The sequence below is a fragment of the Lissotriton helveticus genome, chromosome 5_1 (assembly GCF_964261635.1).
Source record: "Lissotriton helveticus chromosome 5_1, aLisHel1.1, whole genome shotgun sequence".
Taxonomy (NCBI): domain Eukaryota; kingdom Metazoa; phylum Chordata; class Amphibia; order Caudata; family Salamandridae; genus Lissotriton; species Lissotriton helveticus.
Window position 1 is genome coordinate 1,819,768,525 of NC_136065.1, and position 21,358 is coordinate 1,819,789,882.

Genomic DNA, 21,358 nt, shown 5'->3' on the forward strand with positions numbered 1-21,358 from the left:
ATTCCACATGGTAATGCATTCAGGTGTCTACAAAATAATGTGGACAGTCTTCTTTATTATAATTTTTTAACAGGCTACACAGCGGCCACACTGCTCTACAACATAGCTTAAAAACAAAGGCAAAGCCAAAACCTCTACAGTGCCGGCTCCCCCATTGGGGTGTGGGGGCATCGCCCCAATGCTTTCTCGCAGTGCGAGAAAGCAGAAACATAAATGGTAAAAACTACCATTTTATGTTTCTGCTTCTCACTGCGAGAGAGCAGAAGTGCCTGGTTGGGGGCAGGCAGGTGGGTGGCCCTGCTGAGGGCAGGGTGGGGAGGAGGGAGTGGCTTGCCCTGGGCCAGACCAAGCAGTCAACCACAACAGTGGGCAAGCCACTCCCCCTGCACTCGAGCAGGACCGCCCACTCTCCCTTTTTTTAGGTCTCGCGTGGCATAGGCTGCGCACATACGCAGTCTCGCTCGCGAGATTTAATGACTGAGTAGCGAGGGTTAACCCCACCCCTCTTCTCCATTGGCTGGCCTCCTAAACGGCGGCCAGCCATTGGAGAAAAGGTCTCAGTGTCGTCATTCTCTCCATCTAAGCCCCGTCCCTTTCGGATTGGGGGGCATGTTTTTTAGTTTTGTTCTACTAGTGACGTTCTCAGTCAAAAACACGGCCCCCCAATCCGAAAAGGACGGGGCTTAGATCGAAAGAAGAACCATTTGTCTCTAAGCCCCATCCTTTTCAGACTGGGGGGGGCGTGTTTTTGACTGTTTACATCCTAGGAAGCACGCCCCCCGTGTGAAAAGGACGGGGCTTAGACACAAATGGCGAGCGCTTGTTTTTTTGGGGGATCCATTTCCCATTTTGAATCGATCACTCTTTCCTCTTTCCTCCCACCTATTAGCCCCATTCCTTTCTCTCGCTACTCACTTTCTCTTTCCTCCACTTGCATTCTTTGCATGCCCATTTTTGCCCCCAAGGCAGTATTTTTTTCTCTGTTCTTCCTACTCTTGCACCTAGTCTTTCACCTTCCCCTTCTCTAACCTCTTAATACTTATTCACTCATTTTTCGCCACCCACCTGGTCCCTTTTTGACTCCTGCTCCTCTCCATATGTCTCACTCTTTTCTCCTCATACCACTCTTCCCCAGTCTACTTTCTGCCCCTCCATCCCTGTCTCTCCGCTCTACTACCTTTCATTTATTATTTCTTCTCACAATTCCATGTTTTCATTATCTCCCCCCCCCCCCCCCCCCCCCCAACGGGTTAGGGCATCCTTTCTACGGTAGAGTCGCAACACCTTTCACGTTAGGATGACTCAGTGTCGCTGTGACTGTCCCTGTCTGGTCTCTCCCTGCGCGCTTCCTGCTGAGCAAGTCACGGGGTAGAAGGGCAATATCGTGAAACAGTTGCATCTGACATGTTGCGCAATTCGTCTTGCAGGCAGAGAGAGTTATCGCATTGGCATGGCAGTGCCTACGTCAGGACAAAGAAGCGGTCACAAGGGTTTCCGATGGAAAATGGAAAAGCTCCAGGACTCGAGGAATACACTCGCTGCCAGACCCAGAGAGTGAGGGGGTGGGGGAAGGAGTCGGTCAGTGAGAGCGGAAAGTAAGGAGCAGAAGGGGAAGGGATGGGTTTGCACAGAGATAATATTTAGAAGCGTTGTAAAGTGCCAGCTCTCGATGTCACCTTTCAATTACTTCAAATCGCTAACAAGAGTGCGTCAGAGAGAGGGAAAGTAAGAGGCAGAAAAGTAAGGAAATATGGCATAGCCGGGCAAGAAGACCCACAGAGAACTGATCAAGGGAGGGACGGGCATGAGGTGAGCGAACAGGGAATAGGTCAGAAAGAGGGACAAAGTAAAGACACTAACATAACGTATTTGTAAAGCGCACCTTCACCCAAGGATATCTTGGCACTGAATAACAGATGCTTATTGTTACCCAGCGGTACTCATTTTGTCGACCTCACAAGGATGAAAGGCTGAGTGGACCCACAGGGATTTGAAACCTGTGACCATGAGGTCAAACAGAGGGCCCTCCCCACCGCTCTTCCTTCATCCTCATATTCCCAGCTCTCACTGCCTCACTTTGTATTTGTCAGTATAAAAGGCTGTCTAGCAGTGATATTTTCTCCTGTCATGGCCTCCTAATTGTCACAGCTGTGCTGCATTCACTGCGCCGACGTCAACTCCTCCCTGCTTTTATTCTGTCAGTTTCTTTGCAGCCTTCATCGGATCAGTCCCTGGGTGGTTCCACTCCCTCCTAGCAGCTTGACACATCAGAACGCATCACTCCACATTACAGGCTCTCTGTGTGGCTCTCTGTGTGGCTCGCTGTGTGGCTCGCTGTGTGGCTCGCTGTGTGGCTCGCTGTGTGGCTCGCTGTGTGGCTCGCTGTGTGGCTCGCTGTGTGGCTCGCTGTGTGGCTGTGTGGCTCTGTGTATCTGTGTGGCTCTCTGTGTGTCTGTGTGGCTCTCTGTGTGTCTGTGTGGCTCTCTGTGTGGCTCTCTGTGTGTCTGTGTGGCTCTCTGTGTGTCTGTGCGCAAATGCAATAGGTGTCGCATTTGCGAGAGATTAAGCTATTGGCATTGTAAATGACAATGCCATTTATTTATCTGATTTCAAAACCAACATAAATAAAAAAAATGTCATTTACAATGCCAATAGCTCTAACTTTTGCAAAGGCGAGACCGTTGCATTGTAAATGCTTGTTTTCTCTATGTATGTAGAGAAAATGGCCCTGGTGGCGCGCTATGCTGCGCCTCACCAGCGTTGTGATTGGTAGAGGGGAGGGAGGCTGCCTGTGATGACGACGAGACCTGGTGTTGGAGGAAAATGCAGGACGGCGGGAGTCTGGACTCCGTACCCATGACCTCGTGGTCGCCCTCAGCCTCAAAGCCTGATTGTGGGGCCTGCCGCGCATACAACTTGGCATTTGGAATTGGCAAATGCGTGAATGCCTTGCCCTTCCTCTCTAATGACGACACTCCGAGCCTCCCTGAATGACATAACAAACCATAGATCCAGAAGAAGGGACTTATCAGGGGTACACGTGAAATATTTTTCAGGTAAGTAGCGAACTGAACACCTGCCAATTGGTCTCACTGTTTTTAGCCGTGATCGCACAGGATTCTGAAGTGTATTCTTTCAAACTACATTCTTTACAGCGCCTAAACTCCCAGGCGGAAGCTTCAAAGCGATGTCGTGATCACAGGAAGGGAGGGGACCGCAGAGAGGTACGAAGGGGAACGGAATTACCACTAGAAGCTGCAGATAAAACAAATGCTTGGCTACTGTGAGATGCCAAGGGACTGTTAGAGTGAACTGTTTGATTTTATGCACCTGACAGGGCGCAGCATACACCATAGTGATATCCAAATCTGTTAGCGCACTTACAGGTCCCTGCTAACAGAAATGTACGGACGGAGCCTTCTAGCTGTGGGGACGGAGGCGGCTTAACACGGCAGGAATGCGTTTTATGGCCACCTGCAACACATAAGCATTTACAATGCAATGGTCTCGGCATTATTAAAGGCAGAGCTATTGGCATTGCTCATGACATTTTAGTTTTTAAATAATAAAAAAATGGCATTGTCATTTATATTATTAAAGGTAGAGCTATTGGCATTGCTCATTTTTTTGTTGTTTTTAAATCATAAATAAATGGAAGTCATTTACAATGCCAATAGCTTAATCACTCGCAAATGCGAGACCTATTGCATTTGCACCAACACACAGAGTAAGTAGTAGAGTGAGTAGTTGATAGTGAGTAGGAGAGAGTGATTAGTGAAGAGAGTATTAGAGAGAGTAGTAAAAAGTGAAAGAGTGAGTATTAAAGAGTGAAGGAGTGAGTTGTAAAGTATTGGCATTGCTCATGACATTATTTGTTTTTGTTTTTAAAACATAAATAAATGGCATTTCGTTAGAAAGTGGGACTTGCTCGACATGTGAGCTGTTTTTCTAGGGCAGTTGAACATTGTTTGATGCAGGTTAACATGGGAGAATCGTGTTTGAGAATTACAGTAGCAAAAAAATGAATTAGGGTTCCAGTGTTTAAAGAAGTCACAAAAGTGCACCTGTAGGCATATGTCTTTGCATTGGAGCAAGTTCACAGCTGCAGGGAATTTACAACAATTTAGAGAACTGAGTCAAGAAACTAGTCCTGGCAAACTTTCGTTGTATTCCTATTTTGCATGAGGACATCGGTATAGGCGTATAGCTGCTTATAAAAAATCTGCTAAGAGTTCCCCCCGATCACCCTCCCCCACCATGGAAAAGCGTTGATACCTGTAGCCTTTGTCAGGAGTAATTTCCAACCCCCTTTCAGGGCTTAAACAGACTGGAGAGAAAATGGTGAATACTATTGAACATGCTATTTTGTGGATGTGCACAGACCCACGGGACGTTCCAACCCTGCTTCCAGCCCTTATATGTAAATGTCTGAAAGGTGTCAAAATAAGTGTATTGCTATCCATTCATAAAATGTATAAAAAAGTAACCTCACGTATAATCAGAAGGGCTATCGGGGCTCATAGATGAGAACACTGCCATATGTCTCAACTACATATCAGTTATGTAGTTGAGACATATGGAAGCCATAAAAGGGATAAGTGGACTTTTTTTGTTTACAGAAAAGCAGATTTCTGAACATTCCGTCTCTTGCACAAATGGTATTTCATAAAATCCCACACCCCTGGTGTTAACTGTTCATGAGTAAAGCTACTCCGACGACAACCACCTAGATGTCACACGATGGTTTCTGACGGCTGTTGAACAGAAGCAAATATAAAGTCCATCGTGAAATCTGGACTATGCAACCGTACGCAATTAGCAACCGCTGTTTCCTTCTAGCCCACAGAATTTATGAGAACCCACAATATGAAATGTAAGTTTTTTATGGAAGGGGCGGAGGTAGACTGCACCTGGAAGAAATAGACAAACATCTGGTGCAAAGAGGTGGTACGGGCAACACGGAAGTTAAGCCGGCCACCAAGAAAGACGTTAGCCTAATTTTTGATAATTTCAATTTGATTCCAAAGCCAAGAATGAAAACTCAAACAACGGCGACCTTGAAGACTTGATGTCAAACATGACTGGCTCGCTTTCAAGCAAACTGGCAAAGTCAAAAGGCCTGATATAGAAAAAAATAACGGTTCCCGCACAAATTAACGGAGAAAAAAACTCAAAAGGATTTAAGCTTAGAATGGGAGCAAACTATAACCAGACATTCCGAAACGTACCAAATTCAATTAAGGCACTTACAAAACATTATCTGAAAGAGAGCACTGCGTACAAACTGATAAAACAGAGTTTGGTGGCTTAGTGGACTAACGCCTCCACTATAGGTAACAGGTTCAAATCCCAGCGGGTCCACTTAGCCTTTCATCCTTCTGAGGTCGACAAAATGAGTACCACTGAGTTGGGTAACAATAAACATCTGTTATTCAGCGCCTTGATACCCTTGGGTGATACTGTGCTTTACAAATACAGGTTAAGTTATAAAACGAAAAATACAGGCTTAACTCAATAACATTTCGTGGTGATTCTGAATGATACAGCTAGGACTGTATTCCTTTCTCGTATTCCGTACGCGATGTAGTTTCTTTACCAAAAAAGCACCATAACTGGTAATTATCTATTTTGAAACGGGAAGAGTAACGTAGCTTGCGTCCATGGTAACTTCAAGTACAGCAGTTTTGTACACGCTGTCCTGACTGAAGGGGGAGGGGGGCGGCAGACGACGCTTGAATGTACTTTCATAATACAACAGTTCTACTCAGACTAGGTAGTTAACCACACAGAATTCATACCTTATTCGTTACTTGAACCACTCTCATTTGAAAAAACACCTTTAATTGTAACACAATGATTTTGCAACTCGGTACATGACGAATTCCAGATAATGGACTGTTGAACTTGTGAGCATACCTCACTGTTTCTGAAGTACGTGCCAGGATTCAGATGGTTGGTACATGTAATGTAGAAAATAGAGAGAACTGTGTTGGAAAGGGTGTATGGGAATGTTCCAAATTAATGTGTTAAATCAGGATCCCTAACACACAAAAAACCTGCATACACACAAAAAAATGCATACGCGGAATGAAAGCAAAGATTTAAGAACCCCCTAGGCCAAAACTGGATTTTCAATTCATAATGGAAAATGCAATACAACCTCAATCTTGAAGCCTGTGTAAGTCAGTCCACCATTTCAAGGCTTTCCTTTTGTGATAGTTGAGAAAGAGCCCCCAGCACTCCGACAAATACCAACAAGCATCAGTTGACTCCCAACTCCTGCGTGTAAAGGCTCAGCTGCAGCACCTACCATTTAGGGCAGGACATGTCATTTTGGGTCCCTATGCTCCTTTTGTTGCGCCGCCGTGTAGGAATTTACCATTGATCCACTGCTGGGAAGGGGACATGGGAGTGAGGGGAAAGGTGCATTGGAGGGGCGACAGGAATTGACGGACGTGAAGGAGGTCGGGGGGGAAGAGTGTTGTAGGAAGGGAAGATGTGAGGTGGTCAGGCCACATTAACATATTACAAAGATCCGAGGGTGGACAGGAGTGAAAGGATGGAGCTAAATTAAGGCCCCGGAGTACAGGATATGGGAAGAAGGTCAGGGCCACGCAGGGACATGATCCAAGAGCATGACGGGAACTTTCGCGTACACCTCCGCGGGGTGATGCCCACAGCGCCGCTGCCACGCTCCAGCCACAGTACCAACCTTGTACCTGCAGCTGGTGCACCTGTTGCACCTTACACGGGCTGCTGTGGAGCGCAGGCTTGCAGATTTTGATCTTTACCGACGGGGTCACTTTTGGAGAGAGTCTGACTGCCTTACTGGGTTACAGACAAGATACTTGCTCACACCGCAGTATGGGCTACGAATCACTATGGCTGGCCATACCCATCTGTTTTTTTTTTTTTAAAACCTAGTTTGCTCAGCTTTGTTGTGGCTTTAGCTGCCTCTGCGAACACTTCATTCGCAGTATTTCGACTCCACTAAAAGGCGTCATCAAATTCGGCGATGAGTGCAGATGTAACCATTTCCAGCCTCCACCCTGACCCCCGGGCTTGGGTGTCTGCCAAGAAGAGGCGCGTGAACTGCAGCTCCTGGTGACAGCGAACCTGCTCACTCTTTGAAAGTCCCCGTCAGCCTGGGAAGTCCTGTTCAAGGCACAGAACACGCATGCAGTGACTGCTCCCCGGCACCGCAGGCTTCGTGGCGCTTTAGAAGCAGCTCTGACCAGCCTGAGCCGTTCTCGGCTCTTTGCGCCGCTCCTCGTCTCGCAGCACAACCCAAGCCGCACTTTAACTTCTGCGAAGGCTTTGAAATAACTGCTCTCCAAACATGGTTCACAGGAGGCCGGGCGGTTCGGGATAGTTTGTGCGCAGTAGCGGGTGCTTTTTGCTGGCACGGTTTTCTTGAAAGCCCAGTCTCTGCTGTAGCATGCAGCTGCACAGCCCGGCGTTACACAGTCCAGGAGCAGCGGCCGCCGGCCGGGCACGCATGCAGCAGTCACTGGAGCGTTCACGGACGTCACCTTCATCATGGGGCTGTGGCGCGCGGCGGCGACGCCGTGAGCGTGCACATCGGCAGCTCCGAGACTGACTCACGCGCCCGACCAAATCCCATGAGCACGTGGCCAGCTCATGTCTCTCTCTCCCATTGACGATGCTGCGCGCGTGGCCAGCTCGTCTCCACTCGTTGCCGGCTGAGCCGACGACTATAGTTCTCTGGCGAGAATGCGCTTCGCGCACTTCTAGCCGCAACCTAAAAAACGTGACCTGGTACTGTGGTCTAAAATATGCCGTAAGCCTGTGGGACACTGGTGGATTCAGATAGGCAGAAATCAGGTGTCTGGAATAGAAATTAAATCTGAATATTAAATGCATTAAACGAAAAAAAGGTGTTGTCCATTGAAAACAAGCCACTAAAAAGCAATAAACAAAGTCGTTATGAGACTTCGGGGTGCGTTGATTTGTTAAGAAAAATGTTTGATGGGTCAAAAAATTGAATAAATAGGGAAGCCAACTTGTACATAAGGACAGTCTGGGGAAGTGGGCGTGCGCTGAACCATGGGCGTCCGCAGGGGGGGGCAAGGAGGGGCACTTGCCCCCCCCTGGAGCGCCCCTCCTTGCCCCCCTGCCAGAGCCTGCTCTGTCCGGTGCCATCACACCGGGTGCTGCCTTCCTGGGGGCGCCGTGTTTACAACTGAATTATGATTTTAAAAGCACCTGCTGCGCGTTCCTTTCCTCCTGCAATTACGGGGCCTCAAATACATGTAAGATAACTCCTGTGATTAATGTTCTTCCTGGCCAGAGATCAGAGTTTTGTGTAGTTGAGGTTTTTGAATTATGTGAATGTAGTACTGAGGGTTAATATGCCTACTGCAAAGAACGTGTACCAAGTAGATTACAAAGTGCATTTAATGTAAATAGATCAGCAGGTTACTGCTTTTAAAAGAGCCATCCTTTTGTTATTTGCAATTTATAACTTAAAATCCTAGGGCCTTATTTATGAAGGTCTTGCGCCGCCGGTGCGTCACTTTTAAAATGGGGAAAAGTGTACCAGTGGCGCAAGGCCTTCATAAATGAGGCCCCTAATATAGAATAGTGAGGTATTAACTTTTATCATAGACTTGCATACACTCTGCTAAGTATAGAACATAGATTAATGTTGCAACAAGGGTTAATTTGGGTAGAAATGGATTCTTATTTTTAAAGAAAACTCCCAACTATGCTGTTTATTTTTCGACTCTGAGTTTGTGCTTCTCCACACCAAGCACTCCTAAACTATACTGCCTACCACTATGGATGACATGTGACGCCTACACTTTTAAGGGCACATGCATCAAGTGATTTTGGGAACGCAAACGGTGTGAATCGCAAAAATCAGCCGTTTGCGATTCCAAAATCACTTTTTGGGATGCATCAACGCATAATTTAAAAAAATCGCTATTTTTTTGCGATCTTGCGATTCCTTAAATGCAATGCATGAAAGTTTTAAAAATAGCTAATTCACAATTTGGGGGAGCAAATTACCATGAAGTTGAACTTCATGGTAATTTGCAAAAACTTTGAAAAATGTACATTTGTGCATTTTTCAAAGTTTCATGTTACGCACACACATGCCCTTAGGGCATGTGTGTGCGCAACATATGTGCATGGATCAATTTCAGAGGGTGTAGCAGGGTCTCCTGTTGACACCCTGGCACCCTTGAAATTGCATTCTCAATTTGCGATTCTCTCATTGAGAATCCCAAATTGAGAATGTCTTCCCATTCATTCCTATGGGCCTCTAGGCCCATAGGAATGAATGGGGAGGGATTTCTTAATTGCGATTCGCAATTTGCGAGCCGCAATTAAGGAATTTTAAGAAATCGCAATTTATTTAGCGATTTCTTCATGCATAGCCATTTGCGATTCCTTATTAGCGATTTCTTATTTTTCGCGAATAAGAAATCGCAAATGGCATTGAAGATGCATGTGGACCTTTGTCCTTTGGCTTATGTAGCATTTCCTATACACTGATTTACACAAGTATGAATGATGGTCTGTGTAATGTGTGTGTGATGCAAAGTGCTCTGACATACTTTAATGATATGAGTAGCACTATTTAACGAATTCCATTCATCTGAGAGAGAGTGGTTATGGAGACTTGGTCACTGTTAAAGGGTGCTAGTGAGAGAATCCGTGGTGGAGGTGGTCATTGGGGCACTGGGTGCCACCAGCGCTAAAGCCTGGACTGCCCTCTGCGGACGCCCATGCCACTATGCATTTCACATGGTGCTCCAGCCACTGTTCCTCTCCAACTCGCACTCTCTGTTCTAGTCTGAAGTTCCTCTGCATCCCAGGGCTCAGTAGTACAAGACGCGGGCTTCATTTTACTGCACCTGTCCTTTGGCACTCTCTTCTAGGTGAACTCCTGTGCATCTCATTGTACGTCATTTAGTCAGAAGCGCCAGGAGACCTCGGACTTTATAGCACGCTCTGACACAATAACAAGATTGAGGCAAAGTCTTTTCAAATAATTATTGGATTATAGTGATGGACTGCCTAGAACAGTTGCTGTTAAGTAATTTACTAAGCAGAAAGAATAGTCACATTTGAATAAAAGAGTGTATTTTAATGTAGACACCGCTCGGACATAAAATGGATGATTTTTGATTTAATAAGTTGCATTTATCAAGAAAGATAGCACAAACAGAAAACGAATGGAAATGAAGTGTTAGACATAAGTCAGTACAGAGGGGGATATCCAGATGGGCTAGGAAGCGTGGATGCTAAGAGGAGAGGGGCTGAGTACATGTGTAGTCACCACTGTAGTCCAGAGCAGGGAGGAGGCGCAACGAGCAGGCATATGTAAGATCTATCCATGAGTAGAAATGATCATACAGCCCTTCCGAGTCTTACTCATTGAGGGTTAGAGCAACTCGTTCTGGGCACTTGCCCGCATTGCCGCAACATTACAGATTTCTCATGCAAATCAGGGATGTATCTTTAAAAATAATTTTTGGGTCCCTTAACATTTTCTTCCGCCCAATGGTATAGATAGCCAAACAGCAGAAGGTTTACATCCATGTGACTGATAGGCAGGGCCACTGGAATTATGCAATTGTGTGGCGATTTTTGCATAATTGTATATTTGCTGCATTTGTTGCATAATCCAACATATGCCGCATAATCTGCAGAGTTTAAGAAAAAAATAGTTTCTAGCTCAAACGGTTCAAAAGTTAGACACATGGAGCCGGGCAGTTGAAAGTCCTTTGCAAAGGTTGACTGAACAACTTTCTGTAGCTTGATGCTATATTTGGGTGTTTAACTAGTACTAATGAGGTGCAACTAATGCCCAAACAGTGTTAACAAGTTTAAAGATGACAAAATGAAGTTATACTGTCACAAAAGGTTCCACATAATTAGCTTTTTCTTGATGCATGATTCACTCAACCATGCCGCTTTATGTGACCCTCCCTGCCTCATAATTACAGTGGCCTTGCTGTTAGGGTATCCCTGCTGAGTGCCTCATATTCTACTCACAGCGTAGAGTGTGATTAGTGGAGTAAGGCTGGGCCTGTCTTACCCATGTGCTCTAGATTAAGATCATGTGGCTGCGCTTGTGTGATGAATGTGGCCTCAAGGAGTTCAGACCTCTGTGAGGACCGTAGACAGACAAAGTGAGGAAAGCACCTGGCTGCCGACGGCAGAGCCACTTTTCGCACCTACCTCTCACCACTGGCGGGCCCCAAAACTAGGGCAGTTTCTCATACACACTTAAGGGTCTCCCAACCTGTGCACTAGAGTCTGAGCCCACGCTGTCGTCAAAATGAGACGGTCAGAGAGAGAAAACAGTAAAACTAGGGGAGTCATGCAATGACACAGAAATGAGTATGAAAACAACACAAACTCAGCGTAGCAGGTACTCCTGAGTAGACTGGGGAAGATATTTCCGTAGCATCCTGCCAAAAAGAGTCTGCATTCCTCACATGCACTAAGTTACTATCTGGTGACTTCAGAAACAAGGGGTTAGTGGGGCAGCGATGACCAAGCAGTTCGAACTTCCACTCGGACCGGATTTAAGAATTGCCATACGAGCTCCAAGATTGCAAGGTAACCAAGTTAAGTAACACCAGTACAAGGGGTAAATGTAATTTGTGAGGTATAGAGTAAAAATGGTTGTAGAAACATCCGTTTCATTTTCATGTATCATCCCCATCCCTAATTACCAAAAATACAGTACAAAAGGTCGAGAATCCATAATTAGGTACTTTGTAACGCGACAAAAAAGGCCATCCTTCCATCTTTTTTCAACTTTGGGCTGAATCTTTTTCTGTCCATCTGTTCACAGTTGTTTTTAATCACAGTAAAGCATTGTAAATGGCCACAACGCATGCTTTTATTTTTGTATACATTTGACGCAGGCAGCCAACTAAATAGCCAGTAGGTGCTTAGAAGAATGTAGGGTCTAAATTTAGTGGTTGTGAGAGTTGCATAATTGAGGACCCCTATTCCGAGATCCTTCGCATACATAGACCTTCTAGGCAGGGGGCACCACAAGTTGTAACTAACACCCCAAACCTCAGGACAGGAAGATTTCCAGGATAGCACAGGTACTGGTCCAGTACCCGAAGTAAAGAGCAGCACAATGGACTACTTATTAAAACTGCGTTGGGGCCATGAGAATAGGAAATGGTGTGCCTTGATCTCTGTTGAAAGCCTCTGTCAAGCTAGTCGGTTTGTAGCGCTTAATAATAAGCCTGTTCCTTCACTACTTGAAATGCCCTGGTTGGGAAATATGCGCTCCTCAGGGGCTTCCTTGCTTCCACTGGCCCCTCTGCTGCCTTCTGTTTGTCGAATCCAACATTAAGTTAACCTAGAAGCGCAGCAGGTGCTTCAAGTACCTCAGGTCTGTGAGGGAACGAATCAGATGTTCCAGGTTCAGTGTCGCGCACAAAAAACATTTTCCAGTGTAGCTGGAGACCGAGGAACCAGCTGATCACAACATGTAAAAAGGCTGTTGCATCCTGGAGCACTGGTGGTTGTCGGGTCGAGGAGGGGCTTGCTTTGCAGATAGAGGATGTGGGTGCACACAGCCCATATCATCCTTGTGGAAGGAATCCACCCTTTTTCTCTGGGAGAAACTTACAAGGACAAAAGCTGCATAACGTAAAACACAGATTTTTAAAAAATATTTTTCATTTTGTCGGCTAAAACATATTAGTCTACACAAGACAGTGAGTTACATGGGGGCGGTCAGAGTAGCAATCAATAAGGAATTCTTCTGCGCTGGAGTGACTGGTGACATAGTAAGTATCAATAGGGCACAGTACGAGAGGACCAGCATAGTGTCTGTCAGTCACTGCCCTAATTTGCTGCTTATCATTTTATTCATTCTCAGGTGTGCATTGATGGGAGATTTATATATTTATAGTGTTCTGGCATGTGGTGCTTGCATCAGGAATTGCCTTTTGTTAAAGGTGTAAGTTGTACTTCCAGGTTTCGGCGGCAGTCGTCTATCACTCTGTCCTTTGTTGTTTTCATGACACCGCTGGTTTCTCCAGCGGCTGCTGTTTATTCGCGATGGGTCAGGTTCTTGGCTCTAGTGAAAGGCGCCCTTTGGCTGCTTTGTAGTGCTAAGAAGTGTAAGTTTCTTCAGTGCACACCAGGCTCTCCGCAGAGTGTCTGCCTCTTGCTCTGGTGTTGTTTTTGTCCTCAGGCTGCTCCCCGCCCCTACTCACCTCTCTGAGAGCCAGTGCCCCCTTTGACAATCTCAACCTGCCGCCCACCCCTTCCCCGCCTCTTCTCCCGGTTCACACCTTGGTGCTTTCACACTTAACGTCACCTCCAGCTCGCATTTTCAGAGAGGGCCCCGGGCTCCCTACCACCGACATGAGGAGGAGGAAGAGAGAGGGGGGACAGAGGAAGACTTGGAGTCGGGGAGACGGATACGGTGGGGGGGGGGGGGTGAGAGTGAACGAAGAGGGGCGAGCGAAAGAGAGAGTGAAGCAGTGGGGAAAGAGAGACCGAGAAGTAGGGAGGAAGGAAGATGAGAGAGCAAGTGGAGAGGGAGTGGGGGGGTCTGGGTGAGGGCGAGCAGCTTCAGAGAAGTGAGACCTGTGTCCTAACTCCGCCAGTGAAGACAGCGGATCCAAAGGAGAAAGAACCAGGCCAGACAGAGCAGGTCCAGGCAGTGTGCATGGAGGCAGGCTCGGTGGGTCCGGAAGAGGGACAGGGCAGGCGGAACAGCTCCAGAGAAGGGCGAGCAGAACCGGACCAGGGCGAGCCGATCCGGACCAGCAGATCCTCACTGAGCAGGGAGACGGCGCGATACCCAATCAGAATGTAGTGTTCAGCTTTTGGGGTGCCGGGGGGCAACTTTAGGGTTCAGGGTGGGTGTGGGTTTTAAGGTGCCAGGGGGGTAATTTTAGGGTTCAGGGCGGGTATGGTTTTCGGTGTGCAAGGGGGGACATTTTAGGGTTCAGGGTGGGTATGGGTTTTGGGGTGCCAGGGAGACAATTTTAGAGGTCAGGGCGGGTATGGGTTATAGGGTGCCAGGGGGTAAATTTTAGGGTTCAGGATGGGAATGGGTTTTGGAGTGCCAGGGGGACAATTAATGGGTCAGGGTGGGTATGGGTTATGGGTGCCAGGTGGATAGTTTTAGGGTTCAGGGCGGGTATGAGTTTTGGGGGGCAGGGGTAATTTTAGGGTTCAGGGTGGGTATGGGTTTCGGGGTGCTAGGGGGTAATTTTAGGGTTCAGGGTGGGTATGGGTTTTGAGGTGCCAGGGGCGTAATTTTAGGGTTCAGGGAGGGTGCGAGTTTTTAGGGGAGTGGGGTAATTTTAGGGTTCAGGGTGGATATGGGTTTTGGGCTGCTAGTGGGTCATTTTAGGGACCAGGGGAGGTATGGTTTTGGGGAGCCACAAAAGAAAGATGGCTGTGGCACAACAACCCTATGGTGTATGAGATAATATGTGGCCTGCTTCCTGCCCCCCATGGCTCCTCCTGCGCCCCCGTGTTTCTTGTGCCCCACCTGGAACACATGACGAAGGATGGTGATGACCTCAACATTTGCCCCCCCCCCTGGAAAAATTTCTGCGGACGCCCATGCGCTGAACTGTGATTCCAATAACCATGTGTGAGCTGGCCTTCTGTTTTAGTGGATGGAATGCAGCGGTTACGCTGGTAAACGTGAATGACCCAGCTCTGAAGAGAAAAATACTGTCACCCTAAACCTAAGTGATTAAAACGTGATTTTCCCATGCACCTCTCTTCTCTGGGTGTAAGGGTGTTTGCCGGGGGTGGAGGAGGGAGCAAGCTTATGGATAACCATTCCCTTGTAGTGGGATTAGCAAGTTGGCGAGTTGTATGGATTTATTTCGCCATAAAGGGAATCCCTGAGACGAAAGCCTAGCCAGACACACAAAACACAAAGAAATCGCATACAGAAAACTTGTAGTTCCCTGGCAATGAGTGGGTTAATTAGTTGTGCCTGTGGGATGAAAAGAAAAGGAAACAACCGACTGAGAAATATTTGTTTTTATTATTCATGCGTCTGGAAAAGTGGTTGTTAATGAAGACTTGCTGGGTTCTACGCTGCATTGTAATAATGCATAGGCCTACACGTCTGTGCACACACACACCATTGCCTTCCTGCATTCGCCACTGTGCACTACGAGACCAGACTTACGAAGTGCAGACTTATGACTGATGTCAAAACTTTACTGCTTTTAAAAGGTCACCACAGCTTTTAAAACTGCTGTGTAGGTGTTAAATTGTACCTGAACTTGACACAGAGTCTGGCATTTTGGGCAGTTGCTGTGTTGTGTCCTAGCGGATTTCTGGTTCAAAATATTAATTTTACATAGTTGACAGCATAACTAGGCAGGTTCAAGGGCCCAGAGCAGAGTTCTGCAAAAAAAAGAGATGGAAGGAAGGAGGGGAGAAAAGGAGAGATGGAAGGAAGGAGGGGAGAAAAGGAGAGATGAAAAGATGGATGGGTGATGGAGAGAAAGATGGATGGACAGATGGCAAGAAAGGATAATAGATAGAGACAAAAGATAGTGATTGTACTAATAATGTATGACACTATATGTGGGCAAGTTAACAAATAAAAGGAAGAGCTCGACCAGAGCTGAGCCATTCACTGTCTTTGTTAGAACAGATTCACAATTGTTTTATTAACTTTCCTGCTATCTCAAATTTGCTTGAAAATGCACCATTTGCCCACTCATTTTTCAAAATGTTCATGGGTTAGAACCCCCCGAACCCCTCGTAAGTGGTTTGCGCTCGCTCGCAACATTGCAGTAGGCCCATTGTTGTAGGCTCACCACTTTCGAATGTCACAAGCCGCCACTGCACTAATACGGTCCCAAAGGCGAGACCTATTAGCTATGCCAGTGCTTGTTTATTTTCAGTTCCCTGCACAAAAAACACTTAATTGGACCTTCGTTGACTAAGCCATACGACAAATTGGTTGCAGATCTGGCCATAAGGTTAAAAGTTTTAGAAAATCACGAAATGCCTTTTCAATGGAGAGCTGTACCAAAGACTAACTAAACACACACATACACACTCAGACTTATTCTTTACACTGTGGCAAACAATTCAAAAGTAGAACATTCAAATGTTTCTAGTACTACTTAAAATATTTCCCTATTTTTAGTTGGATTTGGATTGATTGCAGAGTGCTCTGTATCCCAATCTAGCATTTGCCACTATTCCCATATTTGGGGAACAGACGCCAGTCTTTATTACCAGGCAGCGCATGTGCAAATTTGACCACTAGGTATGTGTTTGAAATGTCCTTACCAGAAGTTTTACATTTGGATGGCATCTGCGGACCAATGCAGACTTTAGAGAAAAAAAGGGAAGAAGGTAAAATGTGTGAGCTTCTTGCTTCTCATCTGCTACGGTCATTTGTAATTAATGAATCATTAAATTGTGAATTACGCTAAGCATCTATTGCACCAATTGGGCAGCTTTTGATATCAGTAAATTATTGTCATGTAACATTAACTGGGGTGATGCAAGATAATTATTGGTGAGCTATATATAGGAATGTACAATTGTGTCAACCATACAGATAGTTGTTGTGCAAGTATTACCCATCACTATAATATTGTGGATGGGGTCTCATTTAATTGTGAAACTGCAGTCCAGGAGTACTAGCAGAGTACAAGGTTAATTAGCGATTTGGGTGGAGATGGCGCACAGCTGCAAACTTTCTTCCCTGGTCTTGGGGTTCAGTAGCAGCAATAGGAAGTAGATGGCATCATTGAGTTTCTGTAGCAACTACCGATTGCCCTTCTAGGAACTTCAACAGCATATAAGAGGGTCTTGGGTAACATGGTTATGAAGCTAATTTAAACAGGGTTCTCATCCAACAGTTCAGAGGCAGAAGCGAAAATGAACAAATGTGTGATTACTCACCTTGATGTTCGCCAACAGACAAAAGGCACAAGGAAGCATATCAAGGACTTCAAGAAGGAATATACCAAGAAACCAAGGAGTACATAATAGGTGGCCAAGCAGTTGGGACATTCGATAACAGATCTGCAACTCTAAGTAGTCCAGTAACATACTAGCATAAAACAGCACTACATACATTTCCGTAAAAATGAGGAATTCAATCTACTCTACATTCGACCCTGTCGATACAAAATAAGTAGATTTATCTTAAGTCACAAAAAGTGCTCTGGCTTTGTGATATTAGTGTGCATCCACAGACTAGGGCACTCACTAGAGAGCAGGTCCAATGGAAATGGTTTCAATTCGGATTTTCTAGGTCTTGAATGTGCCTTTGATCAACTGGCTTTCAACTACCCCACATGCAATAATTAGGAAGAAAGCAGCAATGACAAATTAGGCTTGTGATCTTAAGGATGCTCATGCAAGGAATAATGGAGAACACACCTTCAAAATAGGGCAACAACCCCAATCTCCTGAAGCTACTCTGCAACAGGTATTGCCATCTGGACAGCTGGTTGTCTCATCGCAGGGTACTTCCCCTCCTTGCAGTGAATCATTCACGTGAGCGGGGACCAGAGTTAACCAGGGTACTGACTGATCCCCACTGAAGCAGGCTTTTTTCTCAACTCTACAACTGTAGCCACTGGAACAGCAATGTATGTTATCCGAACAGCACACAGCCTGTAAAAGGAAAAACAAGAAAAAGGTGCTGAGTGTACAAAATCACATCCACCCCATTTACCTGCACACAACCCACTACAGACGTTCAAGTTACTTCCCTTCAGTAACAATGTATCTGGTAGAGACGTTGTCTAGCCGCAGACTCCTTAACTTCGAATATCCCCAGGCATGAGACTGGATCCTGAATTTTTTTGCAGCAGCACCTCTGCACGCCGGGGGACGGCGCCACGCGACCCCGCCCTGACGTCGATCACGTACGTGACGCCTGCAAGGCATACAAATGCCTCCCAGCATGCTGACGTCAGTTTTCTTCGGAGAAACTTTTCCGCAGCACAACGCCGAGCCACAAACTAAACTGTGAAAGTAAAAGGATGGTGGAAGACCGCATCCTAAAGACAGAATAGACACCGCCTACACATATAAGTGGAGGCCGTGAGAGCCCCGCAGGCCAAGCGGAGGCCCCTTCCCAAGTGCCACAATGGAAGAACATTACAACAGACAGAAATTGACTGATAGTGCTATGTGGAACTATAACGTCCAGAAAGGACGGAACACAAAGAACAGTCCATTGTAGGAAAGACAGAGAAACTTTCCTTTCCCCTCCAAAAACAGAGGTAGGAAACAGAGCACAACCGACCCTCAAAGAGGATGACCACGAGGAGACTAGAACCTCGAGGCAGTAGAGCAGACTAAAAGGGAAGGGAACTGGAGAGGAAAACAGACCTTCCCGTTAATCAAAGTACCATATAACAGAAAGGCTGTCTCTCAGCAGAGGTTAACTGTTTATGAAAGCACCCAGGGGAGTGCAACAACCTGAACCCTCAGAGAATAAAACCCAATGGCAACTGAAGAGGCCAGTAGAAAACACCACCAGAAAAGGTCCTCGCAGAATGGGGAGAATGGGTGGGTGTTAAGTAATCTGCGGCTAGACAACGTCTCTACCAGATACATTGTTACAGAAGGTAAGTAACTCGTAAATCTAATAGAGACATCTAGCCGCAGACTCCTTAACTTAGAATAGATACCACATCCATACCCAAAAGGGAGGAGAGTCTGCGACAGGACAACAGAAAGCGCCAGGCATGTGACCCGGGAACAGGGTGACGGATAAAGGTGGGAAAAAACTGCGGCAGAAAGACAGACAGCAACCCCAGCAGCTCGAAGAGCACAAGTCACAGGATAGAAGATATCCAACAACATTCCAGAATGGCTCAAAAACAATACCAGTAAAGAAATGACAGGTAGAACAGTATCATTATCAGAAGAGAGAGAGAAAGGGAGAGAGAAGGATTACTCTCCGCTAAATGGTGCACGAAAAGTGCATTAACCCAAGCTTGCAATGAACATGAAGAGATGCAACCAGCGCTTAACAGACAAGATCATAAAGGAAGCCGTAAGAGCCGGCGGCAAGAGCCCAAAGGCAAGCCAGAACCTGAGCCATGCACTGGAGACAGCCAGCAGGGCAAGAAAGCACACCAAGCGCACACCCAACTCAAAAAGGGTAAAGAGGGGCAAAGCATCAACCTTCCACCCGCTGAAGAAGGTAGAATATGCCGCCAGCAAACAGCAATATAAACCTTGATGTGGCTTACACAGGAACACAAGAGTTCCCGACTGGGCAGCATGAAGCCAAAGGGAGGAACAACCACAATATAGACTCGCAGACAGTAAGCAATGACCACTGCCATCAGAAGAACTGTCCCACGGGTGAAGCTGGAACAAGAGTAGGCAAATCCAAAGGGAGAGGCCAAAAACAACAAGCCAACGAATGGTGGAAAGAGTCTCAGAGTCCAAGACCAACCCTCCAAAAGACACGGACAGCGTCGAAAACCAAAAAGGGAGCATATGACAATTGGAAAATTACTCCAGGAAGTGGAAGCAAGAAGGAGCCTATGGCAACTTGCAATCACCTAAAAAAGTGCTCCACACACATGGAGAGATTGGTCCAAACATCGCAACCATGACAAGAGGTGGCGACGTAGGAAGAGGAAACCAAGAACAGTTTGTAGACCTAGGAATAAGCTGGACCATACCTAGCGCATTAAGGACCGGTAGGAGCAGTCTGCGGAGAGGAAACCATGAAACCTCTAAAACAAAAGGATAACCAAGACAAAAGCAGATGGCATCCAGGAAAAACATTGCACGCCGTACAATGGACATTCAATGGGTACCTGGCCCAGGTGAATGAAGCAAGGCTATATAATAGCGTACAAGTACCCCACATGGAGTATGAACACCCCGGACAATGGGGACGCCTCTTAGGGCAAAAGCCAGGTCAAAAAGAATGCAGGAACGAACCAAACCCATGAACAGAGTTCCAGCCCGTCATGACTTTTCCCAGCTGAACTACCGGCTGAAAGCCACAGCAGAGGACACAGCAACCTGTGAAACACGACCCCGAAGGCCAACAGGCAATTGAATTTAAAATGCATCCAAGAGATGATAATAAAAGGATAAACACCCTTGACCACATAAAAGGAGAAAGTAAAGCTCACTGCTCATGTGAAACACAGAGGACATGTAAGGCTCACTGCCTATGTTAAATACAGAAACGAATCTAACGGATGCCAAAATGAAAAAGTACCACAGAAGACAGACCTAAAGGGACCTAAGAGGGAGGACGAAAGCCCGCCAGCAGCTGGTGCACCACCGACTCGGCGTGAGCATCAAAGAGCAAAACCCCATCAAAGGGTAAATCAACCAGGCATTCCCAGATATTTTATGGGAAGACAGTCTCTCAACCAAGCGTGACGTCATAAGGCAACAGAACTCGCCATGGCTGGGCCCAAAGAATCCACAGTATCTATGGCTGAACGGATTGTAAATTCGGCAATGTCGCGGCAATTCCAAATGGAATAAAGAAGTTCAGCGCGAGCACCGTAGGAGGTGACAGTAAGCAAAGACTCTGCAGAGTCCCACAGGGCAGAAGTTGCCAGAGCCAAAACACACGGTATTTAAAGACCAAAGGGCTGCACTAGTGGATGCAAAGACGTTCCTACGGCAGGATTCAAGCCACCTGGACTCTAGAGAGGGAGGAAGCGTTAGAGGAGGCAGAGAAGGAAAGGCAGTCTGCAGCACAAACCCTTGCGCCTCCGGGTGCCCAAAAAGACAGACCGGGTCATGTGGAGCTGGCCGGTGACAATACAGAACCGAACGTGCCACCGGATCTCCTGAAGCAGGTCTGGCCCAGGTTCCCAAGAGGGCATCATAAAGGGATGCCTCAACAGGCAAAAGCTGCTCCACATTGCCGAACCCAAGGTTGAGGACCTCCAGCAAGGGGTCCACCGACAAGGGGGTAGAAGGGGTTTGCATATTCAAAATGCGAGTGGCTGATGAGACCACTCTCAAAAGAGCAGCACCAGCCTCTGTAGTCCTAAGCAGAGGGGAAAACAGCTCATCAGTGGGGGAGGGTTGTAGGCTGACCCTCCCAGGACACTGAGGGTGCGCCCAATACCCCACGGAAGGGAGCCCCATGGAAGAATGAGGATCCTGACGAGGCTCCAGGGGAGGCGAACAGCCTGTCGGATCTGGGAGCTTTAGGAGTCTACACAAATTCCAAGGGGGGCACTGGTAGCTCTAACTCCGGCGAGGCTGGGCGGGAGATCCGCGCCGAACCCTCTTCAGAGTCCTGTATAAAGAATCCAGAACCCAGCGTCGAATTGATTGTGCTTAGTCAGACGCTAACTCGGCGGCCTCCGGCGTCAACTCGGCACAGTCTGAA

The 21,358-nt window shown here is 46.8% G+C and overlaps 1 protein-coding gene across 5 annotated transcripts in view; it reads right to left on the reverse strand.

Annotated features, from left to right (window-relative positions):
* GRN (granulin precursor) overlaps window positions 1–21,358 on the reverse strand; it is a 1,937,406-nt gene that overhangs the window by 442,146 nt on the left and 1,473,902 nt on the right. For all 5 annotated transcript variants that reach the window (XM_078645176.1, XM_078645173.1, XM_078645175.1 and 2 more), the window contains one exon: window positions 17,401–17,637. In XM_078645176.1, the coding sequence (XP_078501302.1) occupies window positions 17,401–17,637 (237 nt within the window). The remainder of the gene's footprint in view (window positions 1–17,400; window positions 17,638–21,358) is intronic.